This window comes from Sorex fumeus, unplaced genomic scaffold, assembly GCF_029834395.1.
Source record: "Sorex fumeus unplaced genomic scaffold, SorFum_2.1 ptg000006l, whole genome shotgun sequence".
In the NCBI taxonomy this organism is placed as follows: domain Eukaryota; kingdom Metazoa; phylum Chordata; class Mammalia; order Eulipotyphla; family Soricidae; genus Sorex; species Sorex fumeus.
Genome location: NW_026606063.1, coordinates 55,050,672 through 55,066,150, shown reverse-complemented (window position 1 = coordinate 55,066,150; position 15,479 = coordinate 55,050,672). Strand labels below are relative to the sequence as shown.

Sequence of the window (15,479 nt, the reverse complement as noted above, 5' to 3'; positions counted from 1 at the left end):
TGTACATGAAAATGGCAATTTGAGGATTTAACAGATCATTTTGAATAACAGAATTATGTGGTGCAATATAAAACCAGGGCAAAGGAACAGTGGGCTGTTGCTCAACTGGTGACCTTGGTGGAATAGCAAGTTCAGAATCTAGGTGTCTTTTTTTCCCCTTTGTAAAATGTGGATAGTAGCTCCTGCTATGCGTATCTTCTTTTTTTTTTTTTAGAAGCCAATTTATTTTATTTTTTTTTCTTTTTTGGGTCATACCCAGCAAATGGTCAGAGGTTACTCCTGGCTTTACACTCAGGAATTACTCCTAGCGGTGCTTGGGGGACCATATGGGATGCCGGGGATTGAACCCGGGTTGGCTGCGTGCAACACAAACACGCTACCCGCTGTGCTTTCACTCTGGCCCTGCTATGCGTATCTTTTGAAGTTTCCATAAAATTAAGTGAAATGACACTGTGGAAGGAAAGGATGCTAAACAAGTTGTCTCTTGGGAGTGCTCTTCTGACCCATGAAGTGTTCCAGCCTGATCTTCTCACATAAATATTTCCAACAATGAAATGCTCAATTGAGAATTTATAAAGTAGGACTAACATTTTAGAATCATAATAAAAATTTAATAATTCATGTATTTCATGTTCCTACATTTTGTGACAACTCCAATGTGGCATGTACAAATAAATTATGCATGCATGATGTAATAGGAAGCAGTGACATAACCAAATAGTAAAGATAAAACAAACTTTTATGCTGAACTTTTCAGTTACTTTTATAACTAAAAGTGTGTGAGAGGCAGTGTGTTCAAATAATCTCACAGTAATCTGAGTTGGAATCTTTGACAGTTACTGACTTGGTCTTTTGTTTTAAAAGTGAAACAGAACAGTCTTATTGAAAGAAATTTACTTGGGGAGATATGAGGGGAGAGAAGAAAAATAGAGAGATACATGTTCAAGAGAGAACAGAGACTTCTCCAGAATGGGAAAAACAGAGAATGGCTTTTGGGAAAAGGTTAGAAGGTTATGTACAACTTTTCTAAATTGTCTTGGTCTGAAGTTCTCTGCTCAGGCCAAAATTAATCTGGGTGCTGTCATAGGGAAAGCCTTGGGTTCTTGATGATCCTTTATATTCTTATCATGACCTTTAATGTCTAGATTCTCTTGTCGCTTCCCCTATTAAGAGGTGATCACTTTTCTCTGAGTGATGCCTCAGTTTCCCCACCCCCAGGGTGTGCAAGATTTGCCTCTCAAAGAGATTTATTCCTCATGCCTTTATAATACTTCTATTTTATCACTTACCAAAAACTCATTTCCAGGGGCTCCCTATCTTTCTGCTTACAACATTTCCCCTTTGAGATTTCGTCCCCTTAAAGTTCTAAGAAGGACACAGGTGAAGGAAATATTCTATAACTTAACATAGGACATATTCTATAACTTTTTCCTTCTGGCAAAGAGCATGGACCTGCTTATGTAAGAGAATGAAATATTGTGCTAACTTGGTACTACTGGGGACCAGGCAATGGTTTATGGGTTTTAGAGGTGTCAGTCTGAAAAAGAAATCAGATTAATTAGACAAGAGGTTTTAAAATATTAGACCCCGGAGGAGAATAAAAGGCTTAAGCTCTATGCCCAGGGAGAACAAGAAAATAATGGCCATAACATAAGCTTTTGTTTTTTTGCATTTTGATGAGTTTGTGGTTTGTGTACTAATAATGACTCTAGTGGGAATTCGAGCCTCCTTTGTGGTACTACCTGTTCAGCATCAAGGAAACTACCCAGGGGAGGACTGGCAGTTTGACACAAATGCCTAAAGGGTCAGGGTACAACTATTTATTGTTTTCTATTGATTCCTTCATTGAGTGAATAGAATTTTTCTCTACCCATACCAAGAGTCAGAATAGCATCTAAAGTGATGCTTAGGTGCAGGAGGTAGAGAATAGTTAAGATACAGGAGAGTCCATTATGAAACATTAGTTGGAAATGATCACTGGACAGGAACTGAGTGTTGAAAGTAGGAAAAGGGATATTCTTGATAATCTTTCAGCATCTGCATTGCAAACCATAATGCCTAAAATGAAATAGAGAGAGAGAGAAAGAGAGGGAGAGAGAGAGAGAGGAGAGTTAAGGGGGTAGCTTGGATGAGTGGGAGGAAAACTGGGGGCACTGTTGGTGGAATATTACACTGATGGAGAGATGGGTGTCGGAATATTGTATGACTGAAACCCAATCATGAACAGCTTTTAAAAAAATAAATAAATATCTAAAAAATAAAGTAAATTTAGGAAAAGAAAAATTATTTAATGTATAAATAAAATCATATCTCTAAAAAAATAAAAATAAAGTGATGCTTAAGGAATTAATCTCTAGATTTGGTTCACTTAGATCACTACAGAGTAGCAATGGAAACTCTTTCCATATTTTTAATTTTGTTATTGATTTTGAGCCACACCTGGAAATGCTTAGGAATTACTCCTGGCTCTGCATTCAGGTATTACTCCTAAAGGTGCTCTGGGGTCCAGATGGAATGCTTCGGATGGTACCTGGATCGGCCAGAAGCAAAGCAAGCACCCTACCCGCTGTATTCTCTACAGTTCCCCTCTTTCACTTCTAAGGTCACCCAGGGTCTAGCGTCTGCTTTAAAAATTAACTATCAACTTCACACAGCCTGGTACCCCCAATATTAAGGAAAAGTGAGAAATTTAATAACACCCTAAAAGTATATTGGTGCTGGGGTGATAGTGTAGACAGTAGGGTGATTGTCTTGTACATGGCTGATCTGGGTGCTATCTCAGCACTACAGATGTTCCCCAGAGCCACACCAGGAATGTTCCCTGATGCAGGGCCAGAAGTAGTCCCTTGAACACCATTGGGAGTATATACTACCCCTATTTAGTATGGAATACAGGTATAAAATTACTATTTTGAATAATAAGGCAAATAACAGAAAAGTATACAGGAACAGAGGGAGCACTGTATTACCAAATTGTGACCTACTGAGTCTTGTTGGTTCAAGTACTATTTGGACCACTTACAATGAGTAAATGAAAAAGTTGAGAGTATTACTAAAAAATAGCTATTTGGAGCTAGAATATGGAAAAAATCTGAGTGCCCAAGAACAGATGACTGGTTAAAGAAACTCTGGTACATCTACACAATGGAGTACTACGTAGCAGTTAGAAAAAATGAAGTCATGAAATTTACATACAAGTGGTACTACATGGAAAATATGCTAAGCGAAATGAGTCAGAAAGAGAGGGACAGATATAGAAAGATTGCATTCACCTGGGTAACATAAAGTAACAAAATAAGAGACTAACACCCAAGAACAGCTGTGATAAATACCAGGTTGTTCATTCCATGGCTTAGAGGCCAGCCGCACATGCTAGGGAAAAGGCAGTTCAGATAGAAAAGGGAGCACCAAATAAAGGGTGCTGGGAAAATCCACCCAGGATGGGAGATGCATGCTGAAAGTAGTCTATAGACAGAACATGATTGCCACCCAATGTCTCTTCTGCAGACCACAGCACCCAAAAGGAGAGACAGAACAAAGGGGAGTGCCCTGCCACAGAGGCAGGGTGGGATGGAGGATGGGGGGGTGGGAGGGATACTAGGATTGGTGGGGGTGGAGAGTGGGCACTGGTGGTGGGATGGGTACTCGATCATTGTATAACTGAAACCCAAGCACGACAACTTGTAAGTCTACAACTGTACCTCATGGTGTTTCACTAATAAAACAAAACAAAACAAAACAATTTAAAAAAATAGCTATTTGGTACTGCTATAACTTTTAAATTGTTCTTAATAAAACACTTGTCTGAGATAGCTCTAAATTTATGTAATGGATTCTTTACTACAGTATGAGAAGTTCTATTATTGAGAAGAGAGTGACTATATTTGTATAGATTACAGAAGAATTCTCAGAGGAAGACTTGAGCAGGTAATGGAGGTGGGAAGTTGTAATGTGGTGGGATTGGTGTTGTAATATTGAATGTGGTAAATTATTGCTCCCATCATTTATTCTTAAGGGGAAATAAAGACCTTTCACCAATCTCTGGGAAAAGGTAGTATGTAAAATAGGGTAGTCAATTACAGAATTTCAGACCTAGTTCTGGGCCTTATGATTGAACCCAGAATACTTTAGTTTTCTTCTTATTTACCAGTCATCCTTTACAACTCTGTTCTTCTATTCATTGAGAAAACATACAGAGTATCTAGTTGACAGCACACTCTTCAGGGACAGAAGACAGTTTGTCGAGACAGCATCAACATAAACCAGACCTAGTCCCTGTCCTCAAATAGAGCTTGCAAGTAGAGTCACATGCTGTACTTGGCTATGCATTCCTAACACTGCATCCTCTTGCAACAAGGAAAATGTTGAGTAGTGTTTATTAATTCTTTCTTTTTGATTACACACAGCTATTCCATTTAAGACCAGATATTATTTTAAGCATGTGCAGATGAGCACAGGGAAAGCAAGAGTCCGATATTGTCAGGAATTGAACTCTGGGCATCATTTATTCAAGACATCCTATCCAACCCTAAAAGCTATCTCTCAGGACTGGACCTCACTTTTCTCTTTATAATCTGTGCTATGCTACTAACGAGTTGATTAAAGCTCATATCACTCATGTTTTAGTACCATGGATCCTAAATAACTTAATTTAAAATTAAGATGCTCAAGACAGGGCTGACATACTGCACTGTTGTACTTACCTACACACTGGTCTCCTCTCCTCTGATACCCTGGAGGGCACTGACAGGAGAAGGATCCTCTTAAATTGATGCACAATTGGTCGCCTCTGCAGTTGTGCACACCTGCAGTGCACTCATCTATGTCTGTTAGAGACATTCAGCACAGAAAGAGTTTGAATTGATAGTGGTTAAAGACATTCAGCACAGAAAGAGTTTGAATTGATAGTGATACTATTATTTCCTCTATTGTGCTTCACACTATACTTAAAGAAACTTTTAATTTATTCTTAAAATATAGGGACTGGAGAGATAGTATAGCTGGTATGGTGCTTGTCTTGCACACAGCTGACCAGGGTTAGATTCCCATACTATGTATAATCCACTGAGCCCTGTCAGAAATGATCCCTGAGAACAGAACTAGGAATAAGCCTTGAACACAGGCAGGTATGGCCCTAAACAAGCAAAAATAATATAAAAACTACTTGAGAAAAAACTGACATAATAATGTCATTGGTGTAAATTACATTATCTCAAAAGTTCAGAAATTATTTCACAGATGTCATGTATACCAGTATGATTTAACAAGAGCTAACATTTTTGCCATGCTTACTTACCTGGGCACACTTATTTTTGTTAAGAAATGAAATGTACAGCTAGAGTCTTACTTCAACATTATCATTTTGTCCACTTTTCTACCACTATCCTGTCATATATCAATCCTTTCTTGGCTATTTTTTTCCTGGTGTTGGTTCAAATATTGCACTGCAGACATGCAAAACACCTTTTAAAAATATACATTTATTATATAGAGATGCACTCATTAGAATATACACTAATTTTTGTGTTTAAAATGTAAATAAACTTTGTAAAACTTGATTTTCCCATCCAATATATTGCATTTGAAATAATTTCAATAGAAAAATACACAAAACTCTGCTCAATAACTGGAAATAAATCAAAATTTTATTTTTATGCATTCCCTGTTGCTGTGTGTGTGCAAACTTTAGGGTAGCATTAATGTATTAACATTTTATTGAAAATATCACACAGTAAAGGATTCTACTTGATTCTATTTTTCTAGAAGAGATAGGCTGGTATAGCTTAAAAATGCACATTTTCCCAAAGCATTACATTTTCGAGGGAAATTTTGCTAAATGTGTCATCAACATAAAAATATTATAGTTTAAAAAAAGTAAAATTGCTTCATAATCATATAATAAACTTTTTATGACACTTATTTTGTTTCAGAATATGACATGATATAACATACATATGCACATATAATAGTGGTTTATAACTGGAACTTAACCTTTCATCTTCACCTTTAATCAAATATGTTAGATATTCTAAAAAGAATATTTTGTTTTTGACATCCATTGACAGTTGAATATTCTCATTGACAGTTTGACATTCATTGACAGTTGAATATTCTCAGTTTCATTAAAAATGTAAAATGTTAATCATAATTTAAATTGTAATTCCTAGATGATAGATTTTTCACAAACCCTGATGTTTAGGGGTCTCACATCATCTCTGTGGTAGACCTAGGATGGTGCTTGAGAATAAATATGATCCAAGAATCAATTTTTTTTTTTTTTGCTTTTTGGGTCACACCCGGCGATGCACAGGGGTTACTCCTGGCTCTGCACTCAGGAATTATCCCTGGTGGTGCTCAGGGGACCATATGGGATGCTGGGATCGAACCCAAGTCAGCTGCATGCAAGGCAAATGCCCTACCCGCTGTGCTATTGCTCCAGCCCCAAGAATCAATTATTTTAAAGGGCCATCTTCAATTAGAATTATTTTTCAGTTGCTGTTGGTGGACTCTTTTTTCATCTTTATATAGTTCCAAGGACAAATGCTATACCTACACTACCCAGTATAATACTGAGGAAGTTTAGCTTCTAAGATGGATTACTTCAGATCAACATCAATTAGTTGGGTATGGGATAAGATTCCTTCCAAAAGAAAGAGGGAGGAACAATGAAAAACGCCAGATATTCAGCTGTTTATTAGGTAATTGTGTATTCATTAAGCAAGTAGAAAGCCCCTGAGACTCTCTCTTGCCATCTGCATTCAGTGGTCTAGGGCGACTTCCCCACCCAGGACAGCCGATGCCATGGGCCGACAAAGGAGGAAATGAGGCCAGGCCGGTTGGTGATCAGTTGCTGTTTGTTCTATTCTCCTTATGTACCTGTTTCAATCTCACTAAACTTCCCATCCTAGTCTCATATTGCCCCTCATTTCCATCTCCTCCTGTCTCTCCCACTTGTCTCTCCACATTCAGACTCACTGCCTTGGTCTCTGTCTAGTCTCTCACCAACTCCCCGCCTTGGGGGTAGCCACCACACCCCATCCAGTAGCATAATCAGCATATGGAAGCCTTTCTTCTGCTCAAGGGCAAAATACCACTTAGAGGTGTTTCTCCTCTCCTTAGTCCAATAACTTAATTAAGATTTTAATCAACATCTTAATTTTACTTCTTAATATTAGTTATTTTGTCTGGACACAGTAAGAGATACATTAAACTTGTAAGGTGGCTCTCCTGGGACATCTCGCTATAGATATAGACTACTGAGCTCAGGCCAGATTAATCTTTCCTAATCCAGCTGTTACTTTTTGGATCATGACAGAATTTGTCCATAACCATGCTCTTAATTTATAGTTAAGCATTATGGCACTTTGGCCAGGCCCATTTCGATGCCAGGGTAGCTCACAGCTTGCCCTGGATCCATCCAGTCCCTTGTCGGGACCCTGCTTTTGGAGTGCTAGGAAGTAAGGGCAACTGAGGCTTAAATCAAGAGAACAGGTGCCCAGGAGTGAATATCATTCAGAGTTAATTAACACCCAAGTTACAAAAGCATAGCATTAATTGTCTTCTTGTGTCTATACAAAAAGGACATTGCTCTGAACTAACTATACAAAAGAGTTAAGGAGAAGAGAAAAGCAATATTTATAAGTTAACAGAATCTGATTAGGCGATAAAGGTGATGAACCAGCAGGGGAAGCAGAGCACAAAGAAAGAGGTTACAAATAAACACAGAGGAATGGGAGCACTGTAATGGGAGTAACCCAAGAAACCTAAGCTCCCTGTGGCAAGGCAGAAAGAACAAACCAGTGTTATCCTACGGGTAATGACTTATAAAAGTATTTTCTTCCATAATTTTTTGAGCCTTGTTTTAAAGATTTAGTAATTTTTGTTTTGAACTTTATTCTTGCTATTATTACTATTTTCATGTTGGTCAGTGTGTGCTACTTTGTGCTTTTTAGGTTTTATCCAATGGTGCAGGCATTTTTTTTTTTATATTTTTCTGTCTCTTTTGTGTATCTTCGTTTTCTCATATGCACTTGATGAAAACATTTCTACTGGGGGTTCCTCAGAGCTTTATGACTCGTTAATGAAGCAATGACAGCAGAATTCCTATTGTTTTATGTCAAAAACATTTGCCAGCATTTGCAGTGATAACAACCCTAAGAGATACTGTAATGTGAGATTCAGATGTGGCAAGTTTCCTCAGATGCTGGCAGAAGATCAAGGGCTTGGCCTGACTGCTGTGTTTGCTTCAGGAGGTACTCCAATGACTGCAGCTTTTCTTTCCGAGACATCTCCCTGCAAATCACCTCACCCCTATCTTATTTCTAATGTGAAATTTCTTTCTTATTTTATTGAAATTAAATTATAATTCCCCTTTATAGGCTAACATTTCTAGTAGAATTAATATATCATTAACGAGTTTGAATATAAAAACTATGTCCTTGAACTTATTTCTTTGTTAGAACCATTTATATTTGAGAATAATTACTTTAATAAAATGTCAAATTAGTGATAATTGTAATTAGAAAAAACAAAATACTACTACTTTCATTGTCACCATGTAATTTTCTTATTTCTATCATAAAACAAACAAAACTGTAATAAGACTCACCTCATCTAGGACTGACTGATCAAACATTTTAAATGCATTTTCTAATTACCTAGGCTCATTTTTAATTCTTTCAAATGGAAACCTCTCTACTATTCAATACAATGCTGTTATATGAAATTCATGTTAAGAAATTATTCCAAGGGTTAAGTGAGTAATATATCATAGACCTTGAGCTAAATCTACTAGTGACTGACCTTGACTACACTTTCACTTTGGCTTTTCTGATGAGTTTAGAGTACTTTTCCACTTCCTTGCTCTTAGGTTTTCTAGTGCTATTGGAAATACAGGTATTTGACTTTTTATAACTAAATTTAGTTAGACTGTAAGTTTATATAAAAATTAAAATAACAATTTACAAAATATTTAAATAACAATTCTACTCTTTTGAAAGTTGTATTTTGAGATCCTATATACATATTTCATGCAAAGTCAAATAGGATAGTTATATATTGCTGAGCTCCCTAATGCTGGTATTTTCTCCTTGTATGCATTTCTATTTAACTTAAACATTATGGGGAAATCACTAAAATAAAGAACTATGTAAGAAACTCAAATCAGAATATCCATTTCTGTACAGATACACCACAAGACCTGGTTTTTCAGCTGTGTTTTTGAAAGTCTTCTGTTGTGAGAACATCTGTAATGGCAAAGGCATTAGTAACTTTATTTTTAAACCAGGATTTTTCTGATAATCTAGGAAAAAGTATACATTAGGGAGAGGAGTTCTTGTTTCATTTTTAAGTTATCTATAGTTTATCTTTGATAGTTAATATCATGGGGTTCTTAGCAGTTGGTTAATACATTCCTTCAAGTCCTGGACCCAAACTCTTTGAGAGTGGTGAGCTATGTTTCACTTTTTTCTGTATTCCCAGCAACTCACATAATACATTAAACATGATGTGCTTTGATAAATATTTGTTCAATAAATGGATGAATAAATCAAGATTGTTTTGATTGTTTATGGAGAAGTGATGCCTAGAGTATAAGGAAAGCTGGGCCAGTGTTTCATCTCAAGGAATTCTGCCATTCTGCCCTCCCGTTGTCCATTGATTTGCTCGAGCGGGCCCAGTAATGTCTCCATTGTGAGACTTCTTGTTACTGTGTTTGGCATATTGAACACTCTTGGTAGCTTGCCAGGCTCTCCAAGAGGGGCGGAGGAATCGAACCCAGCTCGGCCGGGCTGGCTGCGTGCAAGGCAAATGCCCTACCGCTGTGCTATCACTCCAGCCCTGTCAAGGAATTAAACATCTATAAGGTAGAGTAACAAGCAAGACATGAGAAGTATAGCAAAACCAGCAATATGTAAGAAAATGGAAAGGGATGTAAAGCAAAGGAGTTGAGGTCAAAGACTATGAGGAAGCACCTGAGATTTATGCCCATGGATGATTTGTCCAAGGAAGTGGGTTTGACTGCATTTTGAAAGAGGCAGGATTCATGAATTGGTAAAAAGGAGACTATTTCTACACTGAAGGCAAGTTAAAACTTGCATTAAAACTGGCCAGACAGGCAGTTTGCTTGGAAAAACCAGAAGACACGGATGAGTATGGTCGGAGGGCTATGTGAGAGCAATATGGTACAGTGCCTCATTGAAGATGCTCACAAAGTAGTAGGTCATGTAAAAGCAAAGTTTAGAGTTTGGGTTGAACACCATAGGGAATAGTTCTAAGCTATGTAGACATGGCCTAATGCAAACATTATCCAAAAACAAAATAATAGATTTGCTTCCTAAAATATAACAACTATATAAATCAATTCATATTTTATCATGCTATTGCATTAAGAATAACTAATGAAGGGACTGGAGCGATAGCACAGTGAGTAGAGCATTTGCCTAGCATGTGGCTGACCCGGGTTCGATTCCCAGCATCCCATATGGTACCCTGAGCACCGCAAGCAGTAATTCCTGAGCGCACGAGCCAGAAGTAACCCCTATGCAACACTGGGTGTGACCCAAAAAGCAAAAAAAAAAAAAAAAAAAGAATAACTAATGAAAGTATTTAGTGATTTCCCAATTTTTCAAAATATGCCCACGCTCTTCTTCCTAGTCATTTATACTATCACAGATCCTTTTATTTCAGACTTTGGCACTATCATGGCTTTAAACATCCTCCAGCCTGATTTTCTTTGAGCTCTTACAGCCTCTTTATCACAATGACCCCTGTTATTGGAACTAAATATATGTAGTTTTAACTCAAAGTAAATGGAGGTAAATATGTCCACATCTCTATTAAGCCCTAATTTTGAGTCCCAGTTTAGGCCTTACTTTTCTATGCTTTTGGCTCCTTCTCTCTAGTCTGACTCATATTTCCCAAACCCCTGACTCATGCTGCTTTTTTTCTCTCTTATGCAACAGTTTAATCTCTGCAATGTTCTTTTCTTAATTTGATAACTTACAACTTACATGAAGTCACTCAGTGTATTTTCATGGGCAAAAATTTTCTGTATTTCTGCTGTAGGACAGAAGTTGGACATTTTCTAGTCTAATTCCAATTTAGAATCTCTAAATTCTAAAGCTTTAAGAAAAAATGAGAACTACTTCAGAATAAGTTACTTTTGACAAAATATGCACAGTAGTAGAAGGGGACTGAAATTACTTTTATTCTACTCTTGCCCATATGATTTGGGGCATGGTATTTAGTTTTTGTTCTGTTTTTCTTATTTTCCAATCTGCAAAATAGAGTATCTAATCTTAATGATAATGCATAGACTAAAAAGAATTTTCAGAATCTTCAAAAATTGTTTTTGTTTCCAGATTGTAAACACCAGGGCCCCTTGGAGGGGAGCGGGTTGAGCTTTACTCCCCGCCCCGACCAGGGCTCTGGCAGCCGAAGACCTCCAGGACCAGCCACCACCATGCTGAAACCACTCTCCGCACACCTGAAGGTACCAGCAGAGGAACAAAGGCAAGTGGGCCCCGGGTCTGAGATCTCCAAGCCTACTTGGATCGGGGCTGAGCATCCTCCACCCAGATCCTCAGAATTCCAGTAGGCGGGGGTCACACCCACCAACTGGGCCCCTGGCGCCGTGTAATCCCATCAACAGCCAAGACTCAGAGACTATAAAATCCAGCTCCTGGAAGCGCAGGGCTGCATTCGTGGATGGGCAACATTTTATTATCTCATTCCTACTTTGGACAAACTGGCAAGCTACCGAATGTAACCTGCCCGCACGGCAGAGTCTGGCAAACTCCCGGTGGCGTACCCAATATGCCAAATACCAGTAACAATGATGGGTCTCATTCTCCTAACGAGCCTCGCATATAGCACTTTCTTAAAAATCTCAGAGCTAGGATGAAGGAGACGTTACTGGGGCCTGCTCGAGGCAATCAACGAATAACAGGAGGGTCGTGATTCGTGATTCATGATTGTAAACACTTAGAGAAAAATAACCAATCTCTACTTGTTCTGTGTGGGATATGCCTTATAAAGTTCTATTCTTTAAACTCCTATGGATACAGAAAAGGTACTTAAATAGAATTTATACACATTTTTTGTCCCTTGCCCCCCCTTCCCTTTGTTATTATGACAAGTATCACACATACTTGATAGTGGTGTACCCACACTTAGTTGTAGTTTGCTAGAGATTTAACACTTTGCTTTGGCATCTGAGAAAACAAACTCAAAAATGAAAGTGCTTCCAGGATCGCACTTGGCATTTGGGTCAATGACTGAGATAGAACTGTGACCTCATGCCTGTAAGACCTACAGCTATCCTTAAACCTATAGTACGTTATTACTTTTATCTATATGCATGTATGACTGTATTGTATCTCCGATAACCATACTGCCTTGATATCATAAATATAAAATAGGGGAAAATAGGTATTAATGTGTACTCTAAGGAAGGAACTATTTAACTCCTGGTTTCTTTCTTTGTTTTCTTTTCTTTTTAACATACTTAATGACATATGAGTAAACCCCTCTCTACTCAGAAAATTAGTCTTAATTCTTTTTAGTAGCAGAACAACAAATTAGTTTATAGTAGAATAGTATTTCTATGTAATCTATGAGACTTTTTAAATAAAGGGGATTCAGTATGTAAAGATTTTATAGTTAATTTGGTTCATTATGTTTTCAATATAATACTGAGAGGTAAGAACTATTTCCACAAGAAATGAGGGCATTGCTGCTTTTGTACTGTTTCAAACATTAATGGCTATTGATAGTGATAGATTGAGTAATTAAGACTTTAAACTATGCTGTTCGAAATTGACTTCAAGATGTATAACACTTAGCTAACTTAATATACAAGTTTGTTAAAATTTTAAAGTTAATTGGTATAAAATGGGTAAATGTTCAGCAATATTTAAACAGCTATTACATGATTATGAGATGGGATTTGAAAACCTATGATTTAATCCTAATATCAGCTCTGTAGAATAAGTTATCACATTATCCATATTTTATAGCTGAAAGAGAATGTCTCTAAAATGCAGATTGATGAGGTGAACTGCCTAGTTCCAAGAACAGAAATTTAAGTCCTAGATTTCTATTTTGCCTCTGTAATTTAGGTCCTCAGACCTATTTTGTAAGAATTCAACAGAAATTTATTGTAATTATTTTTTTCCATGGAGTTAAAGAAGGTTGTTAATCTGTGGTGTCTTTATTCCTTTCTTGCACTTTTCTCCTACGTTAAAATCATTCTCCAAGTGCATTACTCTCCAAGTCCTCTGTTTCCTTCTCTTGTGCTTAGCCAATTATCAAAAATTTTTGTCAAAGACTTTCTATTTTCCTTGTTACTTCTTTCATAGTACCGGAATCAGATTTATCTGGGCCAAATGCCCAGTTCTAGTTAGCTTTTCACCCTTCTGAAATTATCAACTAGAATTCACCCAAGCTAAGCAGTTCTGGTGGAGAAAATAAATACTGATATTAAATAACAAGAGAGAGCTGTCTTCATCGATGGCCAGTGGTAGATTTATAGTTCTAGATTCTTGTCTATTTTGGCAAAAGACCGTATTCATAATTTGGTGTGCTCTAAATGAAACAAAAAAAGTCACCAAAATCAACAAACAGCAACTTCCCTGATAAGTTCATTTCTTTGTTTTAGAATGATGAATCAAGTCTTTGAGGAGTCCTTGGCATTGTACTCTGTACTGTCAGAACTTTGAAATATTCTCTTCCCTATGGAAAAGTCATGCTACATGTACTTGAAACTGCTTTTCAGCAATGACGAAGGATTTTCATTGAAAATTGACTTTTACTTCAACTCCTCTGCTTCTAGTAGCACTTACTTGCAGGATGATTGAATTAGGTTAAGCATACATTTCATATACATGGAAAGGAATCCCAAATAGTATGCACAGTATTCATTCTGTATCTCATCTGTTTTCTTTGCACACAAACCAAATGAATTCCTTAGAGACTGAAACAGGAAAATGAGCAAAGGAGCAAAGGCTTTCAGATTCTTCAGCTCTTCCTGCACAATGGCAAAGTAAAGCTTTTTTAAGTAAAATACATCTTTGGGCTTCTTGCCTGTAGAGAATGCTACTTTCTTTTGTCTATTTTGTTACCCATTTTATTAGTATATTCACGATGTTCCTATATAATATTCCCTTTAGATTCTTTAGATTCTTTTGATTTTAGATTTTAGATTCTCTAGGAAACCTTTGCTACTGATAAATTATTGTTAAACAGCATGGTATTGTCAGCCTAAATCTTATTTTTCTTTTTAATCTTAACTATTAAATGTTTGATAAAAGACAACCCTGGTATTTAAGATAATGTTACAACCAACTGTGGGATTAAAACAGAAATTTTAATCAGGCAGCACCATTAGTCTTTGATCCAGAGTGATTCAGTATCAGGAATAAAAGACTTTTTCTATGTAAGTTAAAGCCTATCCCATATAAACTGGAACATCCTTCAAACTGGAAGAATAATAATCTTCCAGATTTATGAGATATCTTTCCATTGAAATTTCAACTGTGCTTTCCTGGTGTTCTAAAATTTTACTTTGTTCCTCTCAGTTCTTGCCCATTCCCAACACCCTATCAATTCCTTGGACAGTGATTAATTGAATGAAGGCCTTTTTTTCCAACGGAATATACTATGGTCTGTGATTTGATTCTTATCCCCCATCTTCACCCCACAAAGACTTAGTAATTCTCCCAGACCAAACCCCACACATTCTTGGCTTACTCCTTTAGGACGATCATTATTTTGAGATCACACAAGGCTCTTGCTTGGCCAATACCAGTTACAACAAGCATGGCTTGATGCCCTCCTAATTGTAAAAGACCAATTACATTACACTTGTTCATTCAAGAGTAAACAGCTTTTGTGTATGCTAAATGGAAGCATAATAACAAATTAATTGAATCTAACTTGGCAAAATGTTTCAAAATCATTAAATGCATAAACGTTTTTATATAAAGTACATCTTTGTGCCTCTTGCCTGTGGAGCATGCTACTTTTTGTGTGTATTTTGTGACCCATTTCATTAGTATATTCATGATGCTCCTATACAATATTTTCCTTTATTTTGTGAGTTATCCTATTTCTCTGAATTCCAAATGGAGTAGAGACATAGGGTGAATATTAGTGGACAATCCACCAAATTTACACTAATTTATATTTTATTTTTTCCTTTGATTCAAGATTCTAACACAATGAAAAGCAATGTTAAATCTAAATGAATGCTGACTGTATGGAACATAGTACTAATGTTTTGGGATATAAAAATATTTAGAATTATAATACATGATAATAATAGCACATAAATTGGTAAAGTTTATCAAAGCCTTTGCATTGTATGCAACAGTTATGTGTACCTAAGTTGAAAAGTCAACATGATGAATGGCCTGGCACCTGAGTTGTGCCGGAGGAAGAGAGCAGCTTGGAATGCCTGTAAGAGCGTTGAAGAAATAGCT

At 36.9% G+C, this 15,479-nt stretch overlaps 1 protein-coding gene across 3 annotated transcripts in view; it reads right to left on the bottom strand.

Moving 5' to 3' along the window:
- EFEMP1 (EGF containing fibulin extracellular matrix protein 1) overlaps positions 1–15,479 on the bottom strand; it is a 78,223-nt gene that overhangs the window by 22,554 nt on the left and 40,190 nt on the right. For all 3 annotated transcript variants that reach the window (XM_056124684.1, XM_056124675.1, XM_056124691.1), the window contains exon 5: positions 4,704–4,826. In XM_056124684.1, the coding sequence (XP_055980659.1) occupies positions 4,704–4,826 (123 nt within the window). The remainder of the gene's footprint in view (positions 1–4,703; positions 4,827–15,479) is intronic.